The 11,908-nt window shown below is 55.6% G+C and overlaps 7 protein-coding genes across 8 annotated transcripts; 3 read left to right on the top strand and 4 right to left on the bottom strand.

Annotated features, from left to right (window-relative positions):
- Window positions 1-255: 255 nt before the first annotated feature.
- On the top strand, window positions 256-1,324 carry IUM83_01509 (Spermatogenesis-associated protein 4; the record flags this gene model as incomplete). Its single annotated transcript, XM_067925368.1, has 3 exons — window positions 256-353; window positions 423-1,213; window positions 1,308-1,324. The coding sequence occupies 3 exons, from the start codon at window positions 256-258 to the stop codon at window positions 1,322-1,324; spliced, it is 906 nt and encodes a 301-aa protein (XP_067797664.1).
- Window positions 1,325-3,147: 1,823 nt separating this feature from the next.
- On the bottom strand, window positions 3,148-4,140 carry IUM83_01510 (Polysaccharide lyase; the record flags this gene model as incomplete). The annotated part of the gene is made up of 2 exons (XM_067925369.1): window positions 3,148-4,001; window positions 4,086-4,140. The coding sequence occupies 2 exons, from the start codon at window positions 4,138-4,140 to the stop codon at window positions 3,148-3,150; spliced, it is 909 nt and encodes a 302-aa protein (XP_067797399.1).
- A 329-nt stretch (window positions 4,141-4,469) lies between these two features.
- Window positions 4,470-5,870, top strand: IUM83_01511 (the record flags this gene model as incomplete). Of its 2 annotated transcripts, XM_067925370.1 has the most annotated exons (2): window positions 4,470-5,229; window positions 5,301-5,305. In XM_067925370.1, the coding sequence occupies 2 exons, from the start codon at window positions 4,470-4,472 to the stop codon at window positions 5,303-5,305; spliced, it is 765 nt and encodes a 254-aa protein (XP_067797368.1). The 2 variants fall into 2 exon arrangements, with proteins under 2 accessions (XP_067797368.1, XP_067797369.1); XM_067925371.1 differs by having other exon boundaries at window positions 4,470-5,870.
- Window positions 5,871-5,908: 38 nt separating this feature from the next.
- IUM83_01512 (TRNA-specific adenosine deaminase) lies at window positions 5,909-7,402 on the bottom strand (the record flags this gene model as incomplete). Its single annotated transcript, XM_067925372.1, has 1 exon — window positions 5,909-7,402. One exon carries the CDS (start codon window positions 7,400-7,402, stop codon window positions 5,909-5,911), a length of 1,494 nt encoding a protein of 497 aa, XP_067797367.1.
- Window positions 7,403-7,572: 170 nt separating this feature from the next.
- IUM83_01513 (uncharacterized protein) lies at window positions 7,573-8,343 on the bottom strand (the record flags this gene model as incomplete). Its single annotated transcript, XM_067925373.1, has 2 exons — window positions 7,573-7,722; window positions 7,801-8,343. 2 exons carry the CDS (start codon window positions 8,341-8,343, stop codon window positions 7,573-7,575), a joined length of 693 nt encoding a protein of 230 aa, XP_067797366.1.
- Window positions 8,344-8,695: 352 nt separating this feature from the next.
- Window positions 8,696-9,486, top strand: IUM83_01514 (Ribose 5-phosphate isomerase A; the record flags this gene model as incomplete). Its single annotated transcript, XM_067925374.1, has 2 exons — window positions 8,696-8,728; window positions 8,797-9,486. 2 exons carry the CDS (start codon window positions 8,696-8,698, stop codon window positions 9,484-9,486), a joined length of 723 nt encoding a protein of 240 aa, XP_067797403.1.
- Window positions 9,487-9,775: 289 nt separating this feature from the next.
- IUM83_01515 (E3 ubiquitin-protein ligase makorin-1) lies at window positions 9,776-11,355 on the bottom strand (the record flags this gene model as incomplete). The annotated part of the gene is made up of 5 exons (XM_067925375.1): window positions 9,776-9,941; window positions 10,029-10,072; window positions 10,142-10,517; window positions 10,598-10,745; window positions 10,815-11,355. 5 exons carry the CDS (start codon window positions 11,353-11,355, stop codon window positions 9,776-9,778), a joined length of 1,275 nt encoding a protein of 424 aa, XP_067797401.1.
- Window positions 11,356-11,908: the final 553 nt, after the last annotated feature.

Consider the following 11,908-nt stretch of genomic DNA (forward strand, 5'->3'; position numbering starts at 1 on the left):
CGAAGAGCTACGTTGTTGGCCAGTGATGGACGACAAGCGGTGGCTCGGTCTAGAGACCTGCGATGCGGCATACTTGGTGTAGACGAACACGAGCAGGCTGTTGGAGAGGGGAGCTGTGATGGGTGGAAAAGTGGTGTGGCGTACGCAGGCCATTTCTAACGAACCGTTTTTTTTTTTTCGTTTAGAAATGGGACCGTTACGGATCTTGAAGCGACGTTGCTTTTGAGCACATTTTTGAGCACTTCGAGCGCAGCGATGGGAGACGCGGAGGCCAAGAGCAACAAGCTGAACCGGGAGCTGCTGCGGTGGATACAGAGCTTGGACCTGGCCTACTCCATCAAGAATGTCAAGCGGTAAGGACTGTCTTATGGTGTAGGAAGGCGTGAGTCGAGTGGGCTAAACCTGCAGATGCTGTCGCGCAGAGACTTCGCCAACGGCTTCCTCGTGGCCGAGATACTGTCGCGCTATTATGACAAGGACATCAGCATGCACTCGTACGACAACGGCATCGGCATGAAGGTCAAGAAGGACAACTGGGATCAACTGGCCAAGGTCTTTGGCCGCTTCATCGACCTGGACCCTTTGACAAATAAAGCCGACATCGACGCCATGATCCATTGCCAAAATGGCGCAGCGGTCGCGTTCCTTACTAAACTCTACCAGTGCTTGACGAAGCGCACGATCCAGCCTACCGCGGTAGCCCAGCCACCTCCTACTCGACCAGGTATCGTAGGAGCCCCCACTAGTGTGGCCAAGGGCTTGGACACGGTGGAGGAGATTCCTCCGTACGCCAAGCCGACCAACTCGGCGTTCATTCGTGATAAGATGCGCGAGCCCGAAATTGCAGAAACGCGAGACCAGACGCAGCTGAATCGCAAAGTGCGGGATATTCACTCGCAGCATGAGGAAACGCAGCAGCTTGAGCGCCTGATGACCGACACCCCCGATCGATATCCAACTTTGCGTAGTGCCAGCAAAGCCACCGTGTTACGAGGCGCTACGAAGCCAGTTCGCAACGATGACAGCAATCCTGTGCTTATGACTCAACAGGTCGTGCGCGAGGTGCAAATCAAGACAATCAACCAAAAAGAGCTTGAAAAGCTTCGCGCCACGCGTGAAGCCAAGGAAAATGAAGCACTGGGGTTTTCGGGACATAGTTCAAGTGGCCTGCTCGGTGAAGGTCGCAATGGTGTCGCTTCTTTCGATACGCGGAGTATGAACGGTGGCGGTAACAGCAACCCAGAGCTTGTTCAGAGACGCAAACCTATGGATCTACTGAATGAGGGCGTGATGCGTAAACTTTCGAGTATGGGACTCGCGCTGAAGCCTCGTGGAGGCAAGGATAAGTTCGAGAACTTCGTCGACAATGCGTACGAAGGGCACATTTTTGAAGATCATGAATGCGTGGAGGTGATAAGAGGTATCGAGGAAGAGGCGGAGCTTCTAGCGGTGGCCTTCTTAGACTTCCCACGAGATTTCTGGAAATTTGTAGGCCTTATGTATCCTTTCTTCACGGAGCATGACGAAAGCCACGCTTTCTTTCGAGCATCGGCGGATTTGTTCCAGATTTTAGGCCAGCACTGTGTCCGTCGTGATGGTACTGCAGCTTCGTTGCTTATGCCCGAGTTCCTTCTTCCAAAGTTCACGCCACTCTTAAGCCGATATGGTAACACGCGAGCCCCACTGCTGCGAATACTGTACGCATTTTTGCCCAACACAGTACTCGCGCACATTCAAGCGATCAAATATCTGCGAGAGGCACTAGCCAACGATATCCCGTTGTTCGTGAACATGCTCACGATATTAATTGGCATGGAAAATGAGCTAGATGACACTCTTGTGGACCTTTACCACTATTATTGCTGTATCGGATTGGAAACACCGTGCGAGAAATTGAGAGCTGCCTGTTTGTCCATGCTAATTCCGTTCTTGAACTACGACGTGAATCTTGTTCAAGACCTGTTGCCCCGCCTAACACAACTATCATCTCGTCATGCGTGGTGGGAGGTAAAAGCTCAGCTCCTCATCGTTGCATCAGCTTTGCTTCGGATGGCGCCAACTCATCGAGTGCAGAATGAAGATGACGCAGGCGATATACCAGAGGAACCGACGCGAGATTTTACGGAGCAGATCGAGTTGTGCTTGACTATTATCGAGCGGGAATTCCATCCTGAAGCAAACCTCAATCTGCGGCGCGTTGGGTTGTCATATCTCGCCAGGAATCTGGAGCAGTACCAAGAGCTCGTGCCACTGTATGTAGATGTGCTACTCAGTCTTCCTGCATCTGTGCGTCACTCGATGCTGTTTGCCTCCGATACCGAAGCTTCTAACGCGCCAGCGTTGGTAGAAGAGGAGGACGAGCATGAAGATAACGCGAAGCCATCGACTGGAATCGAACACCAATTGCCTATTCGAGGTGCTTCCGGAGCAACCTATCAGCTCCTGCCACTCGTTGCGAACTGGGACTCAATCGCTATTGCCAAGCAAGTATTCTACGAGCACAAGAATCAAAGCTCAGCAAACCCGGACGTTCTCATTGTGATGTTGAAGTGCTTCGAGCAGTTGCTACGCACAGGCCAGCTACTCAATGTTCGAATGTTATACGATCAAATGAAGGGCTACGTGGTGTTAGGCTTTGGGAGCCCCAATTCTTGCGAGATCAGTGCCAATATCGTTAAGGCTGCGCTCGTGGCCTTAGATGGCAGCGAGACCGACATATTCCAGCATGTTGCGCTGATAGAAACCCTACAAAAGCTCGTGACCAGGAATGTCGATGACATTCGTCAACAGACCGTTGTGAAATTGTTGCATGACGCTCATGTTATGAGCTCCATGTCGGCTGAGAAGGTTCTGCGCTGTGTCAACAGCTTACGATCAATGTGTGACGCAGATACGTTCAAGGCATCACTCTTCTCTATCGCGTTTGAAATCGACGGGTAGGGAGGGAGATAACAAGATGAGAGCTAATCGCTGACCTTCATGAACAGAGATAATAGCTTGTCTTTCCATTTTCCTACACGCTATTCTAGCTGACAAGAAAGCTCGCAAGCGCTCTCTGCAACATCGAAAACGCAATAATGCCGAGAACCTCACGGAAAGCGATTCCTGCGCATTTGATCATCCATACTCGCTTCAAAAATTGTCTGATCAAGACTGCGTCGCGGGCGACCTGACCGTCACAGCAGCATTGGTGTACGAGCAAACTGGAGGAAACGCTCCATTTCCAACCTTCCTGGGGGTGGCACCTCCGTTGAAGCGCGTGCACACCGGTAGACTGTCGGCTGTCGTAATGCTAGCCTTGGAGATCGTGCCCCTGTCGTTGTAGTTCTGGTTCACACGAATGAGCTCTGCAGTCGGGTTCACGCTCACGACGCCGTCCACGATGACACCGCGCTTGACGGGGCCACACGTGCCGCACGACTCGAAAAGCCTGCCCGAGTTCTCCATGTAGAACCCGCCGCTGATGACGACCGTGCCCGATGCCTGGCCGTAGACGACGCGGTGCGCGACGTTCCTGGCACCGCCACCCGTGATGGTCGTAATGCCCGTACCCGAGTTGACGTGGAGCGCGCTCTGAATCGAGTCCCTAAACCACACGTTCACCAGCGCGCAATTGTGCGTCTCGCAGAAGACGCCGCCGCCACCGGCAATGATGACGTTACTGAGAGTTCCGCCTGCCTGGACGACGAACACGGCGTTTGACCTGATCATTTTAGCGCCAGACCTGAACGCCACGTTGCTGCGCTTGAAGGTTTTCATGCCGCCATCGAACGGGGTGGTCGGCCCGACCACGCGGGGCCTGATGAGCGGCACCGTGCCCTTGGACGTGGGCCAGAGGCCGATAGCGCGCTCCTCGTCCTCGGCGGCAATGACCTGGCCCGGGGTGTACTTCTCGGCCCAGAGCGACGTGTCCACCTGTGCACCGGCCAGTTTGCGACCGCCCTCGGCCACCTCGAGGCTGTCGAAGGTGATGTCCTCGGTAATTTCATGGGTAGTCAAAGCTGTCCACAACGAGAACAATGCAACGACAATGCTAATGCTCAGTCCCACAGAACTGAGCCCCACAGACCCAAATGTTCATTTACCTTGAGCGGACAACACGCAGCTGGCCGCAGCCAGCAGCGCAAGGAACCGCATCATTTCGGCCTACAGTGCGAGTGCTCCAAAGCAGTTATGCTCCTCTCTCTCTCTCTGCTCTTCCGTCGCGGCCGAATGTCGTCTGGGCGATAGGATAGACCCTCTCGACCAAGTGGCGGAAGGGAAATTGCCGCAAATCGACGAGCCTTGCACGCGCGACGCAGAAGGGGCCCATGCAAAGGCGGCATGGGGCCCATCCGCGCTGGCATCTCGACTTGCTATCCTGCGATCTGCTCGACCGTTACGCGCCGTTACAGCCGGATACAGCTTTTCGACCAATCAAGCGGCGCAGATCCGCTCTCTGACGCTTGGTGGTCAAGAGCCCAAGTCTCATGCGTCACAAGAAGCGCTCCACGACGGCCAGGTCGCTGCACGCGTCGGGCGTTCGCCCCGCAGGATCCGCGACCAATTGGGAGAAGGCAAGAGACGCCCGTGGCACTCGGCCACAGCGCAAGAAGCAGCTCCGCGGCGAGCGAGCGGCGCTTGTGAGCCCCAAAAAAGTCAAGCAGAGCCGCGAGGTGCGGCGCAAAAGAGGCCGCAAGCCCAAGCAGAGCGATCCCAATGCCGGTAATGGTGGGAAAGAGGGGCCCGGTCGTGAGACGGCCATGGATGCAGAGCTGAGGGCGTTTGCAGAGCGAGTGGCGCTGTCGCCGCAGGAGAGGCAGCTGCGCACGAGGGTGTTCGAGGATATGCGCGACCTCATTTCGTCGGCGTTCCAGGGCGCGACGGTGCAGCTCTACGGGTCCTCCAGCACGGGACTGGACACGTTTCGAAGCGACCTGGATATCACGGTGGGCAACATATCGCTGTCCGCGGCGTCGCAGCCATTGCCGACAGTGGTGGTGGATGAAGAGGATGAAGTTGTTGAAGAGCAGGAGCAGACCGGAGTGGGAGAAGATGAGGACGGGAGATTGGAAAGTGGTGCTCATGTAGCTAATGAGCGGCCAGAGGAGGAGGAGGAATCTTCGTTCTCGCTGAATCTGGCGCTGCCTGTTGGGACGGCGGCCTCGGAGGACAACGCAGATATCACGCGGCGTGTCCAGCCTACAGCAGCTTCACATTGGAACCCGACGCTTCGTCGGCGCAAGATCCGTGTGCTGCGCGCGCTCCAGTTTTTGTTGAAGTCGCAAAGACCTCACTTTCAAGTAAAATGCTTGCACAAGGCTAAAATCCCCATTCTCATGGTACTGGACACGAAAACCAAGTTGTCGATTGATATCGGCGTCAATCGAGAGGCTTTCGCAGCGAGTGAGCACGGACGTTCCACTTCTCTTGCACAAAGGCTACAAAATACTCTCGGTGCGCCATTCACGACCATGGTGATGTTCCTGAAGGAGTTCTTGCACCAGTTCGAGCTTGACAAGCCCTTCACGGGTGGGCTGGGAAGCTTTCGTGTTTACATGATGGTGGCATACGTTTTCCAACGTTATGGCTCGAAGAGTAACAGCAGACCTCAGCCGCCAGTGTCATCCCTGTTGCTGGCATTCTTTGAGCTATTTGGCAACAAGAAGCTGCCCAATTTCCTGCACGAGGAAACTCAGTTACCACTCCCCCTCGGAGATGGCGGCCACATGGACTTTGGCGGTGTTTTCCGCATCGGCGATTGCGTAGATACGTTTGGTATGGCGTTCGACATTTTGAGCTCTACTGGAAACATTGGGTCCATTATTTATGAGGAGCGCCTTGAGAAGGACCGAAAAAAATGCCAGATGAACGTGGAGCAAAGCGCTTAAAGCGTTTTGGTGACGTTATGACCGTAGTGTATTGTATGTTACAGCTTGAACTGCTTGAATGAAGTAGGGACCCCAATCCAATCACTAAAAGCCGCAAAGAATCGCTTTCGTTGATCGTTGGAAGTGATGACAGCTGTCGATGCAGATGCAGAGAGTGCTCCATCCGATGATGCGGCCAGTGGAACTGCCAGCTTTAGTTGAAGATACTCGAGATCATTTGCGTTACCTGAGAGCAACGTCTGGCCAAGGATGTGGTGAAACGCCCGCAGCAAATTCCTTTTCGACAGACGCGAAGCCACTCTCTCCATGGCAACTAGATCCATTTTCGAGGCCTTCTTGGCGCCTTGCTTGAAACCTGTGGCGGCCATCAGGAATTCGATCTCGAAGTTGTTGAAAAACTTTGTTGCGAACTTGGTTGCATTTGTTGGATTGGCATGCGAGTTTTGTGCGATGCTTGAAGAGCTGCTTCCTGCTGCGACCCAACATGATTCTTTAGTCGTCCAATTAAGTGCAAGACTCGACGGAGCCAGGTTTGATTTCCGTTGACGAGCGAATTGAGGCATGTCCGAGATGACGCACGTTTCACACGAGGATAGACGCGCCCCTGGAATCATCGCACTGCGCCCTTCCAATCGGGCACTCACTGCGCGTTGCAGCGCATGCTGCTGCTTCGTCACGGACATCGCGTGTTCGTCTTCGCTCACAACGATAGAGCTTAAGAAGACAGGCTCGTAAAATTGCAACAATAAGGAGCCTTGCAATCCCAGTGCATTCCACTTGGCCAGTTTGTCGGAGCAGCTCATCGACAACGTCTGCTTATCCACTGGCAAATCCGAGCGACCGGATTTCACGCGCGCAATGCCAACTGCTTGAGCGAAGCGTTTGTCCGGTGGAGTGTCATGGTCGCCTCCAGACTCCACAGCTCTCGGTCTCTTGTTCACGTGAGCCTTGGCCCCCGTGAGGCGCAACTCGCTCCGCCTAGTCTGATCATCCGTCTGGCCAGCTTCGCCACCTTTGGCCCTTGCTTCTCGTTGGTGCACCAACTCATCCACCACGTCTTCGCGCAGCTCGTAGATTGCAGCGTCCCCACAGGGTGCCTCGCTGATGAAGAGGTGCAGCGAGTGCTGTGGCTTGAGCACCAGTCGCTGCGACGTCGGGTGGCGCTCGAAGATCGACTGCTCACTGGACTCGAGGCCACGTTCCCTGCAGTGGAGCGCCTCCGCGTACAAGTATCGGAGGAACGCGCGCCTCGCCAAGACTTCGGCGTGGCAGTCGTTGACGACGAGGCCGTCGGCGTTCAGGTCGCGCCTGCCGAGACACTTGTTGCCGGTGGCAGTCGCCAGCACGCGGAATGCGTCGTTCGGCTTTGCGTCAGCGTCTGAGGATGGAGAGGAGGACGCGCACGTGTGCAATACGACGCCTGCTAGCACAGTCCACTCTGAGGCAGGGATCTTCTTCTGGCACTGCGAGGAGCTGTCGAACCACTGCAGGACAGCTTGCGCCACGCCGGCCGCGATGGCTGGAGACGGCATGCGGCCTATTATACTTGAGTTTTGTATGATACTGTTATCAATAGTGACTCCCTTGGGATAGTAACATACTCATGACATCAACTGCATTTTCAACATTCAAGGTTATGCTGTCTGATCCCTGGTGGCCTTACAGCATTTAAAATGCCTGTACACTTCTCGTTGGCTCTATTCTATTTGCTGTCCTTCTTGTCAGCTTCAGAATTTTTCTCCTTGTCTCTCGTTTCGAGGAATAACAGCGGCACCATGCCTAGTAGACATCCGATGGTCACACCAATGGAGCTGCCGACTACCTTGGCCCACCGCGTTTGCTTCAACAGCATCTGCACATGTCCAACACAAAAAATATTAGAGTGGGCACTAACAAATTGCAGGCCGCATGCATTCCAACGTCCACGTACCTGCTCGTTTGTCAGTGCCGGAACGGGCAGTCCAAGCCGCGCGCAGAAGTCTTCGACGACGTTGCCCAGCCCCAGCCCAGCGATGTCCGAGATGGTGTTGCCGATGCCTGCTGCGGCCATGGACGAGATGCCGAGCGACACGCCCAGCGTGAGGTCGATGTAGTCGCCGGCGATGATCATGATGAAGTTGTCCACGAAGCCGAAGCCGATGAAGGGCAGACCAACCTGCAGCGCCACGAGCTTGAGCTCCTGCGTCGTCGGGGCTGTCACACTGGAGGCGGAAGACTGAGAGGCCGCTGCGTTTTCCGCCTGGGGCTTCGCTGACCGCCGCACCGAGTTGAGCGCCTTGGACAAGTTCCGGGTCGTGGTCGGCGACAGCAGCGCGCTCAGCCGCTGCGCAACCTCCGGGTCCGTCCTGATCGCCGTCTCCAGGTCCCGCAGCAGCGCCGCGCTCTCCACCGTCGCCGGGGGCTTCGAGTGGAACGCGGTGGTGAGTCGGCTGCGCCCAGCGGCGCAGCGGCGGACGAGGCGGAGCCGGAGCATGGAGACGACCGCAAAGACTGAAGTTTGAGTCGCTATAAGCGGGTACGCGACCGGTACAACCCCCGCTTTCGTCACTTCTTGAAACTCTTATAAATGTATATAATCGTACAGTAGATTCAGTATTATTCCATTATAAATCATTTTTGAGCGATAAAACCTTTCATAAACGATTTTACGTTCATACTTCATGTGTACCGGTGGCGACATGTAGTCCCACTTCGTTCGCGTACGTCAGCAGCGTCATCCCCCGCCTGTTGTTGATGTGCCACCAGCCACTCGACCAACTTGCAGTTCTGAGACGCCTGCTGGACTTGAGGCGAGCGCATTTGCCATTCCGCCACCCAAGACCACAATGCTGAGCCCCGTCGAACAGTCCAAGCGCACGGTACGGCGACCACGACGTCTGCAGATTGACCGTCGGCATAGACTTATCTCGTTGTTTTTCTGCTGCAGGCTGCGCGCCAGGCCGTGGACGAGTACGTGCAGAGCGGTTTCGTCGTGGGCGTGGGCAGCGGCTCCACGGTCGTGTACGCCGCCGAGCGCCTGGGCGAGCTCGTCAAGGAGCAGAAGCTCACGAACGTCAAGTGTATCCCCACGTCCTTCCAGGCCAAGCAGCTCATCGCCCAGCACAAGCTCACGCTCACCAGCCTGGACGAGAGCCCCGTCATCGACGTGACCATCGACGGCGCCGACGAGGTGGACCTACAGCTCAACTGCATCAAGGGCGGCGGCGGCTGCCAGTTGCAGGAGAAGATCGTGGCCTTCGCCGCCAAGAAGTTCGTGGTGATCGCCGACTACCGCAAGGAGTCCAAGCAGCTCGGCGAGCAGTGGACGCAGGGTGTGCCCGTCGAGGTCATCCCCATGGCCTACGTGCCGCTCATGCACAAGATGGAGCAGGACTTCGGCGGCAAGCCCGTGCTGCGCATGGCTAAGTGCAAGGCTGGCCCCGTGGTCACCGACAACGGCAACTTCGTGCTTGACGTTAACTTCGGCGTGATCAGCGACCCCAAGACGCTCTGCGATCGCCTCAAGCTGCTCCCCGGCGTAGTGGAGGTCGGCCTCTTCTGCGGCATGGCCGAGAAGGCCTTCTTCGGGCAGACTGACGGCTCGTTCACCACACGGGTAGCCGACAAGTCTGCTTAAGCCGTGATTCTATGCTAGTTGAACCTTCCTGCTGATGTGTGCGACAATGACTACGCGGCTCAGTACAGCAAGGAACGATAATTCAGCTCTAACTCCATTGGCAAGATCGCGTTGCGCGTGTTGCTGTGATATATTTGTTGCCTGCACGACTACGGCGGCATCGCCGACGAGTAGCAGGCGACAAGTCGATGGCGGAGCCGATGCAAAGCTCTAAACATGAAGCACTACGAGTGGAAGAGGAAGCTGTCGGACACACGAGATGTCCATACACCAACAACTGCAGGAGAAATTATTCGCTGGTGGTGTTCTGCTGGAAATAGTGCTCGAGGCGCACTTGACGAAGGACGTCGTACTGGCCATCAGCGTCAACAGCAGTTCGCACTTCGCGTGATGCCAAAGTGCCATCCGGATAGCGGTGCGCGTAGAAGCAGCTGGTACCGAATGGACATGTTCCTCTGTAAGTAATTCAACACGTACAAAACGAGTGGTTACCACATGCTTGAGTCGGGGAGCGGCAAGATCGGATTTTGAATGTTACGTACCTTCCTTCATCGAAGTGGCGGCAAGGAATGGCCGACAAGTTTTTCTGCTCATGCAAAAGAAACGGTAAGTTTCTGAAAGCAGCGACAGAAGTGCAGGATCAGGTTGCACGTACGCGATATACGTCAATGAGGACTTTCTTGCGCTCCGGCTTGGTGACCATGCGGCTGGACGGGATAATGAAGTTCGTCTCCACACGACACACAGGGCACTGGCGCACTGTTTGCTTCGGTTGATCTGTGCTGTCTCGCCAGTTGCGCAAGCACGTAAGGCAGAAGGAGTGGTTGCATCCGGACAGCAGTCCAAACCGCTCGCCCTTGCCAAGAATGTTCTCGTAGCAAATACCGCATTCCAGATCTGCTGAGAGGCGGATTTCCTCACCCATCGCCAACATCTCTTCCTCGCTCTCAACACGCTCCGGCAACGAGTGCGCGTAAAAGCACGTTTCGCCATACCGGCACAGACCTTGCAAGAAGAATGTACAGATTTTCCTACATGCAGCAGCAGAAAAACTCCGGTCAAAAATGTTTTAAGCAACAGAGCAGCAGAGCCTCAGAGGTGGCAAGCTTACGGAGGTGCGGGTCGCTCTTCGTCAAACGACAGCGGTCGGTTCTTCACGTTCTTCTTGGTCACTTCCACGAACGACTCCTTCGGCATCGGAGGTCCAGCCTCCGCCGGCGCGTCTTCAAACTCACCCGGGGCTCCGTAGTAATACAATTCTACACCACATAAACCCCGCAATAAGCTCCGTACCCAAGCATCAATGTAAACCAACAGCCAAAACGCACCTTCTTCCTTGGAGATGAAGTCTCGCAGCTCCGTCACATCTTCCGCCTTCTCTGCGTCTTCTTCACCGGACGTCTCGGCCACAGGAGTCGCCGGCTTTTCCTCTTCACCCTCTTCAGCCTTCTTCTCGGGCGTGGAGGTTCCCTCCGTCTCGACCTCCGCTTTCTCCTTGTGCTCGCTCTCCTTCTTCTGCACATGCAGGTACGGGCACTTGTCCCCGTTGGAGCAGTCCCCGTACTTGAAGAACTTGCAGGGGACGCCGTACGAGCCCGGAGCCACCGTCTTCTCGCCGGTGCTGGCGCTCACGCGCGTGGCCGCCGCCTGCGCCTGCGCCGAGTGCGAGAACTTGCAGTCGCGTCCAGCCTTGCACGCGCCCTGGAGGAAGAACTTGCAGGGCAGCGGACTGACCGCCAGATCTTCGCGCGGCGCGTGGAAGAACTTGCAGCTGCTGCCGTTGCGGCACTTGCCCGCCGCGAAGAAGGAGCACGGCGTCTTCTTCCTGGCCGCCGCGGAGCCGCCCGACGCGCCCGAGTGCGTCGACATCTTCCCTACTGGTCGATTCGAATGTGGTGGATGGACTTTGGACTGATTGGACGAAAAGATTGGCCGCTGGCCAATGAGTCGGCCATTAGTAATGTATCCATCTACTTGACATGGCTACACCAAGCACAAGTTGCCGTTGCTCTGCTTTCAAAGCTGTGCTTTGATGTTGTTGCGAAGCAAGGATAAGCGTCTTCGTTGCTGCAGGCAGCTAGAACGGATTATCGCAGGTGACTTCGCAACTTAGTAAGGGTCGTGCATTTTGGCAGTGCTGTAGTCTAGTCGAGGCTGTCGCCTTGAATTCTGCTTAGCTCATCCTTCACTTCCTCCGTTGCCTTTACGCCTCGCACCCTAGGGCGCATTACAGTAGATAGCCCAGACAGTGGTGGCGCCTTGATCCCTTTTATCGATTTCCATATCTATAGGCTATACTGCCACGATCCAGGTCTGCAAGCCTGAGATTGTCATTTTGACGTTTCCCCGTGCCGCAGCTCCGAATTATTCGCAACAATCGATCGAGCTGGAAACGTGCACCGATAGCTGATGAACGATGACA

This window comes from Phytophthora cinnamomi, assembly GCF_018691715.1.
Source record: "Phytophthora cinnamomi strain GKB4 chromosome Unknown Contig14, whole genome shotgun sequence".
In the NCBI taxonomy this organism is placed as follows: domain Eukaryota; phylum Oomycota; class Peronosporomycetes; order Peronosporales; family Peronosporaceae; genus Phytophthora; species Phytophthora cinnamomi.